Genomic DNA, 14,504 nt, shown 5'->3' on the forward strand with positions numbered 1-14,504 from the left:
TATATATATATATATATATATATATATATATATATATATATATGTGTATATATAAGAGATTATTACTTATAATCCCATATCCTCTTATTTAATATTCATTCTCTCGATGTAGTCGTTCTCTACTCCCTTCCTTCCCCTCTTTCTCTCTCTCTCTCTCTCTCTCTCTCTCTCTCTCTGTCTTTCTGTTAACATACATACATTTTCTCACAGTTGCACTTTCATTCATACTTTCTCGCTTGCATTTTTCTTGAGATATTTTCATGTAATAATGCAAACTGAATCGGATTTTATCTATCTTTCTTTCTCACATTCTCTCCCTCCCTCCCTCTCTCTCTCTCTCTCTTTCCCTCCCTCTCTCTCTCTTTCTCTCTCTCTCTTTCTCTCTCTCTCTCTCTCATTCGCTTTATTCTCATCTTCACCTAGGACATTAGACTCTCCTTAACAAGATACAATAGTTAAAAGTACGCGCATTCGTGCTTCGCGCGACACGCCGATGATAAAACATAAATACACGCTTCTTAGGGCACCTTTGGTATTAAGCTTGATGTATTCATCTTCGTCTCACTTGTTCCGTTTTAGTATGTAGAATGTGCAATTTTGTGTTGGAGCCGCCATTAAGATTTGCATTGAGCTAATCCGCGTCAATCATTGAGCCAATTTCTTTTATTCGAGTTTTATAAAATTACTTCTTCGATGGCATGCATAATTTAAAAAGCTCGAGTTCGATATGTATTTATTTAGCAAATTTTTGTAGACATTTTTTCTTCGAAACAGTAAATTATCATCGAATTGTTATGATACATTGCGGATGTATCGTAAAATTGCATCGTGTCGCTTTAGAGTTTCTGAAAAAATTTCTACGATCGCATGTATATGTGTATATGTGTGTAAACAAACATCGCAATATAAGCGTGAGTGTCGAAGAGTGCCTTCTCTCTTTACATATGTATACAAGAAATGAAATCCACTTCCTTGCTTCGTATTGCTTCGCTCTTTTGCTTTTTTCTCTTCGATCCCTCTGGTACCATCCCATCTTTTTCTCTCACTTCGTCGTCGTTCGATCGCGATCAAAGATACGGTGAAAATAAATAGTAGGAAAAGGTAGGTACGCGAATCGATAAGTTAAGTTCGTTAAAAAATATATATACCTAGGAATATTACGTGATTATATTGGGCCCCCGCTAGAGTCGCGCGAACCAACACGCCTCGTTCTGCAATGTTGAAAAATTTACAAGAATTTGCCTACCGATATGTTTGCTGTATCCCTTTCGATAGAAGAACGATCGAAAATTTTTCGCTCATCTACCTACAATTTCTACGTCTCTCCTCTTTTTCTCTTTTTTTCTTATGTGTGTTCGTATGTTTATGTGCTCCCGCATTTGCGATGTTTCCTCGCGATTTCCCGCCGATATGTCGACCATTCGAGTCTTCTTGCGTGGTTCTTCCACATGTTTCATTTTCTGATTGATGTCCTATCCGGCGAGAGCGCACCTGGCCATCTTCTCATACCAGCTGATCCTCTCCCTCTTTACATACCGTTGATATCGATCTTAAGGTTGGCCGTTTTCTTGTCTCTTTGATCCCTGAAAAATCGATACAAATGATTAGGATAATTCATGATATGACACATTCAAAACATGTAAAATGTTTAATTGTAACAGGATCACGCACATATTCATCATTAATACGAAATTCCTTTCAGATGAAATTAATCACTCCCTGTGAGAATACGACAATTTTCTCACTATTATACAGTAACCTTAATGAATATATATATATATATATATATATATATATATATATATAAGAAAAAAAGTTGCATCATCTTCGTACTATAATTAATTATTAACACTATTGCTCACGCACAAATAAAACGCGAAAATATACAAAAATAAAGTAAAAATACAAAAGAAATTTAATGATCCTAAGAATTGAAATTTTCGAGAGAAATTAAGTTTTGAACATTCAAGAGTTGAAGGATACAAATGTCCAAAGGTGCGAGGATCCATGGCTCCAAAAGTCTGACGACTACTCATAACGGATTTCTTAATCCTGATGCTCAATAAGTCACATATGGTGACAGTTTGAAGAAAGACTCAGTCGAGAGTACCAGACCAAGGATGAAAGAACAACCTACATTTGTCTTGTTTCCGAATAAAGAGCGTCCGCGTGAAGCTGAAGAGATGACGTCTTGCCATTGAGTAATTTGCGTACCTCATTAGAACGTGACTATGCTGAAAAGCGCTCTTTCACGGTCTGTTCAAAGCTTTCAGTCGATGAAGGGGTGCACACACGACCGAAGGAAGGAGAATACAATATAGGGGAAGCAAAATGTGAGGATACAGATGGATATATTGAATTTTGTCCCGTCTTGGGAAAAAAAGTCCCGCGGGAACAAACAGAGATTTTATGAATAAAAACATATTTGCATGCCACAGCGAATTCAAAACAACATGAATAAAAAAACAAGATATCATAAACCTTATGACAATATTTTTTCTCATGATATTCAAATATTATCAAAGCCTTTAAATATTATATAAAAGAAAAGTCATACTAGTCAGAATACTTCATATGTATATTCAATATTCACAGTTAAAAATAATATATTTAAATAAAGAAAAGAATATCTTACTCAAAAGAACATCTTCGATACTCTTCGTTTTCCATTCAATAATTGCATAGAAAGATTTTCTCAACTAATAAAAAACGTAAATGACAGATTTTTTTCTAATATACTCTTGTATATAGAAATGTAAAAAAAACCATTTTATTTTAATAGAAAATAAACATACATAAAAAAGATGTTTCTATTTTTATTAAAAAAGAATAAATATTTAATTTTCCATTTTTTTATGTAATATTATTTTCCTTCAATTTTGTTAATATAATAAAAAATCACAATTCTTTATATTTTTAGTTTATTTTTTTCGAAAGTAATTGTAATAAATTAATGAGATTTTTGCAGCATTATATGAAAGACATGATTTAAATAATTTTCAGGTAGATGCATAACGAACATTTACATCTAAATTATTCGAATTATGCCTTGTTTGATATCATTTTAGTAAAAAATTATTATTTCGTAAATTATATTTCGTTAATTATTGTCAAAAAAATAAATTAAAGATATAAAAATTTTAATTTTTTATATTAAAATAGTAACTATATAAAATATAATTTTTTTTAAATTTAAACAGTATTTTTGTATCTATAATAAAAACAATTCATTCAAGTTCAATTTTGATTTGTTTTTAAAAAATTTATCTAATAAAAATGATAATTATATAACTACATAGCCAACTAGAATGCGATTTCCATTTAAAATAGTTATTTTTAGTTCAAATTTATCATCTTAAACACATAAGAAATAAAGAAAAATCAACTTATAATAATCAAAATATAAAGATATTAAATATCAGAAAAAAACAAAATTTTTGGAAAAAACGAGATTAATGTTTTTTTTCACAGAAAACCATATTTTATAAAAATAAAAACATTTGGTTTTTTTGTTTACATCTCTACAAATATATAAGCTAACAATAAAACAAAAAATATTCATTTAAGATAGGATGTGTTCATTTATTTTATATATATATATATATATATATATATATATATATATATATAAAGAACAAGTATTTTAATTCTTCGAATGTTCTACATCAGATGGATGAGGTGTAGTGCTAAATATCTTTATGAAACGTAAATTAATGATGACGTGTTGAACAGTGCCCAGCCCCAAGCGGACTGTATCGATCGTTTAATTCGAAAATGGGAAGGTCGATCCATGGTTGCAACTTCATTTATAGCGTGACCAATCGCAACTTTTCGGCTTTATGTATAAATAAACAAGTTGCGACACGATCGTAACCGCAAGTGAACAGTATCGATCCATCGAGTTCAAAGGGTAAGGTCGGGCGATCCGGAGCGCTCTTTTTTAGTCGCCGATCAATTTTAGGTGACACACTTTTGCCCCTACATGAATCCATTTTCAGACGATTTCAAGTGGATTATTAAATCCTTCAACTCTAGAATTTTTCAGTTCTATATTTCAAAAAATTATTCTTTCAATGAAATATCTAAATTCCTAAAAAAATTAACTGTATCAAAATTATCGTGTAATTATTATTAATTTCGTCTCGCTAAAAACTAAAAGATAAGATTGTAATTATAAAAAAATAGCAAATCGCTAAATCGATAACTTATTTTATTCAAATTACTAGTTTCTTGGATTAAAAAAATCTTGTACATCATTGTATACTAGATTCTTAAAATCTTTTTTATTTTAAATGATTATCTTTTATTTAATTAGAAGATGATGCAAAATTATTTTCTTAGCTCGTATATTGTGCGTCAAGTATCACGTACAAATATTATGATTGTCATATTTTACAGAAATATTATTACTACTCTATTTCGGCCAAACGAACAACTCTACCTAGCTTCATTTAACGCAGCTTAATTACTTAGCTAATTAATTAGTTCAATCCTTTTAACGATTGGATAACCTGCGAGTTAAACTTAGTCCAACCCTTAAATTACGCAAGTAAGATCGATCCTTAAATGTCCGACGAATTTTCCTTTATCAGCGAAAATACGATCTTGATTAAAAGCGGAACCTCAGAATCATCATTTGTGTCTGACTTTTCTCTTTTTTATTTTTTTTATCTACTTTTTACTATAATTCTTAGAATTAATTTCGTTTAAACTGCGATGAGAATTAAATCAAGGAATAAAACTGACGCGTATCAATTTCTTCTTAATTTTTATACATTTTAAAATAAGTTTCTATAAACATTTAAAAGGAAATAAGAGAAAGATATGTCTATGTGTGTGTGTGAGACCTTACATGTAATGTAAAAAATAGAAACAATTATATTTGAATTAAATTTTAAAAATATGTACAAACTTAAAAAGTATTAAATACAAAGAATTAAAAATATTTTATCATCACATATTTTATAATCATTAATAAAAAAATACTTTCAATAAAATTGATTTTAATATCTTATATACTCAATTATTTCCAAGCATTATTTTACAGCCAATTAATATACTATTAAAATATTGCTACAGGTAGGTGCATAGTGCTCGACGCATCTATATAATACAGTCATAAAATAACTGATTCAATACAACAAAAATCAACATATAGAGTAGAAAAGGATTTTATATGAAGGAAATTATGTAAGAACGAGCAGCTCAACGAACAGGCATCAATATAGAAGGAATACAATGAGAAAAAGAAAGAATCTAAGATATGTAATTTAGACGAGTTCAATCTTCAATATTACAGATATAAAAAACCTACTTTACCTTACTATCAAATATCGCGTTTCTATTGTCAGGCATATATATTGTAATCATTTTTTTTATCTGTTTTTATCTGTAACATCGTAAGATTTGAACTCTACGCAATTGCAGCGATTTCAGTCTTTATTTGGAATAGCGCGAAAAATGAAAAAGAATACAATTGTAAGAAGAAGTAAAACCTAAAGAAAAGAAAAACCTAAAGGATCGATGAAAATCAAATATCTTGAAACACATATGTCAATCGTATGATAAAAACAAAAGATATAAAAAAGAAAAACGAACAGAGTCGTAATTCTGGTTTTCGCACGATCAGTAAACGATTAACAGGTGTATAATTGGCGACTGGCTATCGACACCGACGCGCGAATGTGTATTTCTTGTTAAAATGCGAATCCTCTAGCGGGACAGCCATCGTCGGTCTTTTGATCGAATTTAATTGGTTTTTAAAGTGATGGCCTGTCTCTGTCACCTCGAAGCGCAAACGCTTTCGAGAGGCGAAACTGCGCAAATTAGATTAAATAATGATCCAGGATCGATTCCACCAGGCCCAATGCATTTCGGTGCCGATAATAAAAGCAAAGATCGAAATCGGTATATCATTTCAATGACATGAATCGATCTTCAATGCTATAGATACAGAAAGATATATTTTCGTTCAGAATTTTTTATACAGTCTTATAAATATGATTATCATTTTTCTGTGTCTATAGTCTACAATTCTAATGTCATCGAAATTATACCAGTCTTTCGATCGAAAACGCATAGCTGTGTTTAGAATTTCAACAAAAGCCATTGTAAATGTAATTTTAAACCAAATTCTTGTATATACAGATTATTATAAAATATAATACTATATTTTATAATACATATTTTTGCAAATTTATTATTACATATTATTATAAATTATTATTATATATAATTATATTTATACAAACGTTAATATCTGTGCTTTAAATTTATATTTTTTTTTAATTTTATGTTATTTGAGCAAGATCATAAATTGCAGTATATCTCTTTTCCAGAAAGAAAAAAATTTCATTTTCTTATGTCAAGAAAATCTAGCTTGTAAAGTGCTTTTTTTTAAAAGCATCTTAAATGCTTAATATAATAATAATAACTATTATTAGTATGCAAAAAGAAAGTGAGCGAATATGAAATGTCAATGATAGCACAGCTCTACGTATTCATGGTTGATCACATCTTTGCAGAGGCGGCTCTATTATAGGGCAGACTAAACGACCACCCAGAGCCTCGCATATGTGCAAGGGTCTTGTGCTAGACCACAGTAAACATTCATCTTAAGGGCTTAGGCGCAAGCGAGGACCCTGGGTGTTCGAAGCTTCGAGTACGCAAACTCCACGCTTGACCGCAACAAACGCCCTCTTCATCGAGGCTCTCGACATGTGCAATATACGCAAGAAATGCTTTTGCGTTTCTAAAGTACCTTGTGCATGCCAAGATCTTTCTTGGAACCATCGTCTTCGCCCTACATAGACACAGAGAAGATAAACACCGAGGACCTAGTACGCGAAATCTCGCCTATCTCAAATAGAGCCGCCCCTCTTTGACGTCCTTCGCAGCGGTCTATTGTAGCATAAAGTGGAACCTACTTCGATCCAGAGATTTGTAAAGCCCACCTCGGCCATTTTTGACTTTGCATATTCGATTCGTATCGCTCCCCGGTCGGAGGAGAGGAGAAAGGACCCTTGGAGAGTGGCCATCGCCTGGGCCGCGTAGCGAACGTCTTGGTATTCGACAAAGGCCACTGGCGACCCTCCCTTCGTGTGCATACGAAGCCGGGAGAAACCAGGAAAACTGTGCACAAATAAGAGAAGCGTACAATACGTGCTCTAGTTAGTCGTAAAGACAGTACTAGTAAGAAGGGGGGGGGGGTTAAGGGTTAAACGAGGGTCTTGGTTATTGCTTGGTTGCCAATGATGATTGTCAATGATGTCGGTGGTGTTAGGCGGTGCCAACATAAAATGATTACACGGAGGGGATGCGACATCAATTCAGAATCAAATTCAAATCGTTAACATCTGAATTATTTTTTTCGATATACAATGTATGCGAATAATTATTTAATATATTAAAATAAAATTTTAATATATTACATGTACTCTTTTATAATGTATTTTATATAAAAATTAAAAGATAAAATATAATTTCTATATATCTTGCAAAAAATATTTGGAAAATATTACTGTGTTGTATAATTCTAGATAATTAAATATCACGTAAATAATAAAGTAATTTATCTTTTAGTATCTATTATTAATATTATTTAAAAAATATAAGTCATAAAGTATCATTTATTTTATATCACATAATAAAATAAGATTATTACAAATTTTCTTTTCTATTTTGAATCATTAGGAGGATTACTCTTATCGTAATCCTTCTGAATAAATTCACTGGATTAAATTTACTTGCAAATCCGTGATTAGACCGATTGTTCGCGACATCGGGATATTACCCTCCGTGCAATTGTGTTCGGCACACCGACAATTAGTAAACGACACTGGTCGCATGATATTGGTACGGGTACTAGTACAGGTGCGTCCTATATGCCTACAATCTACGACGGTGGCAAATGATTAGCGGATGTCGGTGATGTTTGGAGGCGGTGCTATTAGTTACAAAGCTTTCGGCGTTCACGGACTTGCACAATCTCAACACCATCGCGCTCCAGGCGGAGCGATGAAATTTAGATGCAGATACTTGATGCTTCGTCGTTTACCTTCAGCGTCGATTACTATGGTTATTGACCTAATGCGTTTACTTTGCTGATCGCAGATCCACAGAGAGAATAAACGTAAATCAGAATCCGCAAATTCAGAGACTAATGCATACACAAACTTAAGAATAATGTATCTGTAGCTCTACAAATAGATTTATATAACTGTCTGGAATAATCCCTGTCCCCATTTTTTTGTTACAACAGTATATTCTTAGTTTAATATTTCAAGTTGGTTTCTCATATGAAAAAATTAGAAAAAAAGTATGTAATTATCGAAAGTTAAATAATATGTTCAAGATTAAAGATTAAAAATTATTATAATAATTATACATTGATTAATTATAATCAGTCACATTCTAAAAATATTTTAAAGTTATTATGAGAAAAAATCAAATCTTTAAAAGAAAATTACAAGGATTTAAAAACTGTAAGTTAAAAACTGTAAGTTAAAAATCTAGAGATATTAAAATATAAATAAATAAAATGTAAAATATAAACTCGCATTGTATGATCTACAAGTTTCCACGACTTTCAATAAAATATTAATTATTTAACGTACTTAATTTCAATAATATTCAAAAATATTTTGTCGCGAAATGTTAACTCCACAAACGTATTTTTATTCTAGCCTACCAATGCGTAATAATTACCTGTGCAAGAACAATGGTCGAATTACACACGACCAACACAATGCATTCATGTTGCCGACAACGAAATTCTGTCGAATACTCCCGTGAGCTACCGAAAATTGCAGAATGCGCAGCGCGCCTCCCGCACGTGCAAACGCGTGTAATTAACTCAGGCACTCACTTACGAATTCATACTGCAGAACTGCGGGGTTTGCGGAATAATGAGATTTCGCGGGCTAATTATACGAGAGGGGAAGAAGGGCTTCTCTATTGGCGACAGAACTTGCAAGACAGTCGCGCACAGACTTCCGTCATGGGCGAAACTCGAAAGAATAAAACGCTGATTACGATTCATATACTGTATCGAGGAAATTGTTATTAACGAGCAATTAAATTGTTAACGTGTAATGATTCTTATATCTCGCGACGTAAAATTAAAATATAAAAATGTGCATAAATATTAATTAAACTTAATAGCAAATACGTTAATTGATATCATTTGTAAAACAAGGAGATACCTTTAAAAAATAGCAAATTATCTTAAATTAACTTTATTAAATAAAATTTTGATTAAATTATTCTGTAAAATACAAGAAGTGTTAGATTTTCATTCTCCGAGAAAGATATTTGATGATTATTTGTACTAATTTAATATAATTTGCAATTTAATATAATTTTTCAGGTAAGATACGATAATATTATTATTATGTAATTATATATTCTCAAATCACGTAAGATATAATGACATTATTATTATGTAATCATATATTTTCATTATATAATCATATATTTTCGTTATTATATAATCGTATATTTTCGTTATTTTTGAGATCTCAAAATTATTGGATACTTAATTTTCATGAAATTAAATAAATATACAAGAAGCGCCAAATATCATAATTCTCTGCAATTTTTAATTTTAAACCTTTCTTAAAATTTAATTGATGACCATAGTAATCAACACCAAATATCAAAGTAATTATTAAACATATCAAATCTTTTATCATAATTTTGCAATATTAGATTATACAATTTTTCCTTCTCACCAGCAATTATTACAATCTTATGATTGTAAATATGTGATTGGAATTTACAGTATCAATCAAAGATTAACGAACGAACGTTAATTTTTCCTTTGTACACAATCTCATACAGCGAAACAGCGGATATTAACTGCCGCGTGATCGATTTAACACAAACATTTAACATAGACATATCAAAAGAGTCCGTAATTCCCGATTCACAACACCATATCGGAGGCATACTCAGGATCGTGGGAAGGTTCCGCATGACGGGGCACGTGAAAATAATTTATTACGCGAGCGCAACCGTAGTGCTCGGCCGGATAACATATTTTAACTCCGACCGTTTGTTGGATAACTTGCACTTAGACAAGTAGTCTAATTGCGAGTGTATCTCCGTCCATAATTAGCGGTTTACCGTGTTTAGTTACGATTTTGCGTTTCACGCTCCTTGTGACCTAAAGATTCTCGCCCATGATACACGCAAATCAAGATCGCGCAAAGTACAATAATTAAATAATACACAATATTTTATAAATTTTTCCTTTGAATAATAAATATTACGTATGTTGTGAATTATTGACATATACACTCGTATTTTTTTCATTTTTTTTAGCAGCGTTCTAATGTAGAAATCCTTGAACGCATATATCTTTACTACAGTTACATAACGATGCGACAGCATAAATCATCAATGGCATAACAAGCCTTACTTTAAGCATAAAATATCGATTTCTGGTTTATCTGGAAATTATTCGCGAGGATTTGATTTTAATTTAAAAATTATAATTAGAAAAATTTCTTTTGATTAAACGAATATTAAAAAATCCGGTTACTAGATGTATTCTAGACTCCAGTATCTTCATAAATAAAAATCCAAGAATCAGAAGATTTTTAAGTCTTTCTCAATATAACAAAATAAAAATTCTAAATATTTCAGAATATCTAAAGATTCGATCCAGAGATACCAGGAATAAAAAATTCAATGATTTTTCGTTGTATTAGATTTTCGTTATATGTATATATTACTAGTATATTTTTAGAATAAACCGCCGTATTCTTGTTGTTTATTCATTGAAAATTGTAAAAAAGATATTTCAGACCAACGACATCGCGATATCACCACTACGTGGTACGCTGATAAGACTCACGTGTATCGGTACCCGTATTGTATTCAGTACGCATATATCATCGAAATGCAGGCGTAAACATGACTCAACTTTTCGAAGCAATTTATTATCATTGTTATAAATATTCCGACCTTTTATGTTGTAATTTATAAAATTAATTTTTTACGTATATATTCATTATTATTCATTATTATTCATAATGTGACCTTTAAATAATTTATATCCTGAAATTACATTCTCCGTACATAAATTGAGATTCCGCTAAAAATTTTAATAGCATAGAAGCATTTAGGTCTATCGTTATATCAATTTAATTCAAATTTTTTATTAGGAAATATTTTATAAGGAAACATTTTTTACTCCAAAACGAAAAATACTCCAATTTCTCTTGCGTATTATTTCTGGAAATCTATTTCCCAATGCATTGACACTTTTGTCACACGACGATGTAATGCATCTCGATGCGTTCTAAAATGTCCTTAGATTCTCGACGATCATATATATGTGGGCCGTACGATATATAAATATACTAAATCGATAAGAGCAAATATACAACCGTATCCGGTTTGCTCACGTACAACTACGACTAAGGGGATAATAAAGTACGGATGGAGGATGTCTAACCTGCTGAATATGTCCTTTAGTTCATGCTCGGACACAAACTGGCCCAGGTTTGCCACGAAGAGGGTGGAGCACTGCGCATTGCTGACAGCTATGTTCGGCTGCGACGAGGGTGACCCGACCGGTGACGCCAGTGCTGGCGACGGTAGAAAATGAGGCAGCGACGCGTGTATCGACGTCAGCGTTGTAGGATGCGGCAGAGACATAGGCGCCTGGAAAATATATAAATACTTCCGTCATACACTCGTCTCTCGCTCCGCTTGGCCGCGTGAATAGTTGGTCTGCTCGCAAAGCGACACGTTTACGTCAATCCGCCTCGATCTTTCCCTACATTTTTGTCCCTCGACAAAAGAAATTGTACCTTTTCAAAAAGCGAAAACTAAAGTCCAAAAGTCCTCATGCAAACGCATTTTGCCAACTAAAGAGATTATCATTAGCACGTATCATTTACAAAAATATTAAAATGAGAAATATATAAAAGGATATTTAAATAGTGTTTCTATCTCCCGAACATTCTTTTTGAGACTAAAATATGTCTTTTGTAAATTTGTCTTGCTTGCATGTATTTATGTTAATGCGAATACTATGCAATAGCATTTTTTACTGCAAATCATTGTAAAAGATAGTTGTCTATCTGTTTTTAATATCAAGATTCTGCTTTTAATATATGAAAGTATAAATTAAGTTTTTTATCTATTCTACTTATGTCGATGCAAAGTTATTCCAATGATAAATGCTCCAAATTTTTTATTGATATAAACTTGTAATAAAATTAAGTGTAGCTGCACGATATAAACGCAATTATAAAAATAATTCTAGAGATAATTATAAAATGTCAGGAAATATGACACAGATTTCTCACTTAACTACAAAAATATATTTGCAACAAATATTGTTGACATGAAAAAAATGATTCTAAATCATTTACATCGAATACGTTATTAACTTATCAAAGCGCGATGACAGACTTTATCAAGTTCTCAGTTTCGTTCGAAAACGTATTTAATCAAGTAAGATATTCAACTTAATAAATTCCGACATTATTGCTAGCAGGTTCTTGGTTCGTTATCTCTTGAGTGGATATCTCGAGATTCCTTTTCGAGATTCCTTTTCTACTTCCGTTAAAGAAACGGCAAAATGCGTGTAGGGAAAAAAGAAATAATAGCGCGGCAGTCCGAGCTCGAGAGCCTTCGATTTATCAAACGTTCAATGCAACGGATTTTCTCTCTCACGCGGATAAATTCGAGAGGAATATCGGGAATCCTCTCGATTTTAGTAATAGGGATGATTTGTGTTCGAGATTTCATGGGAGTTACAAAATTGGCTTACTATGAAAGCCCGCTCGTTTCAAGATGTTTTTTCAACACGAATCTTTCAAATTTTCATATTATCATTAATATTCTTCGCGAAGAAGTAATATATATCATTTGATTTTGTTTGTAAAATTATTTTTAAAATTGCTTTTAATTTCCTTTTACACGAAAACTATTTATTTCCGCCAGCCAATTTGTTCTGCAAATATCGGCATTAAATAAGATTAAACGCGATTATTTCATGATTACTTTACTTTGACATAAAAAAAGAATTATATATATATAAAATATCACAGACGACATCACGCACACATACGATCAATAAACTACAGATCATATCGCGTTTGTACGCATTCGTGATTGTATGTCCGCGTTATTTATCCTTGTATAAATCGGTAGATAATTCGCAACTAAGTTACAGTTCGGTATTAATGCGTGACAGGTAGCTGTATAAACCTGGCACAAACTTATGCCATATTAAAAATCAATATCGCAATTTGATGAATTGGTACCATCGTTCGTACCACCAATATCTTAAAGGAGGTTGGAAGTACACTCACGCTCAAAAACTTTTCCGATTTTTCGAATTTTGATTCTTTTACAATTATTTACAATTATGATCTTATATCTCGTATTTATTAACAAATTAATAAAAATTTTGTTGAATAGATCTTGAAATAATCTTTATTAAATTTGAGTGAGAGAGAAGATAAATTCTAAAAACATTGTAAACTCTTATACAATATATATAAAAATAAAAATTTTAAATTAATTATATATCCTCATTAATATACTCTAAATATATGTATTATTCATTGACACTCATTGAACTTTCATACCTTTAGATTACTGCTAATTACCTAATATATAGCTGATCAGTATTATTTGTGAAATAAATACAAAATGAACAATTTAATTTATTAAAATCTACAGGTCCACAAGATAAAAAACACATAAATAAAAAGAAAGCTATCAGAATCAATTATTTATGATAATGTTTCATTGTATAATATAATTAGTTATATAATTAATTTCATTATATGATAATTATAAAATATTCATTAATAATTATAAAAAAACTTTTGTAAATCTGACTAAAAATATTATTAATATTTATATATACCTATTAAAGATTTTTTAAACATTTCGCTCGGTTCGTAAAACTAAAATAACACAAAATAGGCATGACGCAGACTGAATGTCGTGCTGGAAGAAAAGTAAGCCATGGATTTATTAACGTCGGTCTGCAGCGACCATAATCAATCCATGTCGCGACAAACTTCGGAAGCGTCGCAATAGTTTTAAAACTCCGCGATTTCAAGCTCGCGTGACGTAAACCCACACGATAGCAAACCACACATTTCTGTGTAACACGCGAGAACACGCAGTGCGACGACAAGTTACGCTATCGATTTATAGCGATGCAAAGCATAATGTTGGCTGATGGTACGCGCATATGCGGGATAAATATTATTTCTAATAATCCGTATGATATATTACTCGTCATGATTATTGTATTCATGTGTCAACTATATAATATTAATATAAAATGACCTATCATATATCAAATTTTAATGATGACCTTTCTGATTAAATTGCAACCGATTTTCCATAAATAAATATAGCTTTCGAATTATAAATAACAATTATAGATAATAGTTAGCTTTATAAACAATTATAGGTAACAATTAGCTTTTAAATAAAAATTAAATAAAAATGCAAAATAACAAAAT

The 14,504-nt window shown here is 31.2% G+C and overlaps 1 protein-coding gene across 3 annotated transcripts in view; it reads right to left on the reverse strand.

The window, feature by feature from the left end:
• Positions 1-573: 573 nt before the first annotated feature.
• LOC105248801 (protein couch potato) overlaps positions 574-14,504 on the reverse strand; it is a 78,740-nt gene continuing 64,809 nt past the window's right edge. For 2 of the 3 annotated variants that reach the window (XM_025409648.1, XM_025409647.1), the window contains exons 7-9: positions 11,462-11,670; positions 6,927-7,131; positions 574-1,583 (exon numbers count right to left, since the gene is read on the reverse strand). In XM_025409648.1, coding sequence (XP_025265433.1) covers positions 1,551-1,583; positions 6,927-7,131; positions 11,462-11,670 — 447 coding nt within the window. In that variant the 3' untranslated portion in view covers positions 574-1,550. The remainder of the gene's footprint in view (positions 1,584-6,926; positions 7,132-11,461; positions 11,671-14,504) is intronic. The other variant, XM_025409649.1, reaches the window with a different exon arrangement.

Source organism: Camponotus floridanus, unplaced genomic scaffold (genome assembly GCF_003227725.1).
Source record: "Camponotus floridanus strain SB8 unplaced genomic scaffold, Cflo_v7.5 scaffold278, whole genome shotgun sequence".
NCBI lineage: Eukaryota > Metazoa > Arthropoda > Insecta > Hymenoptera > Formicidae > Camponotus > Camponotus floridanus.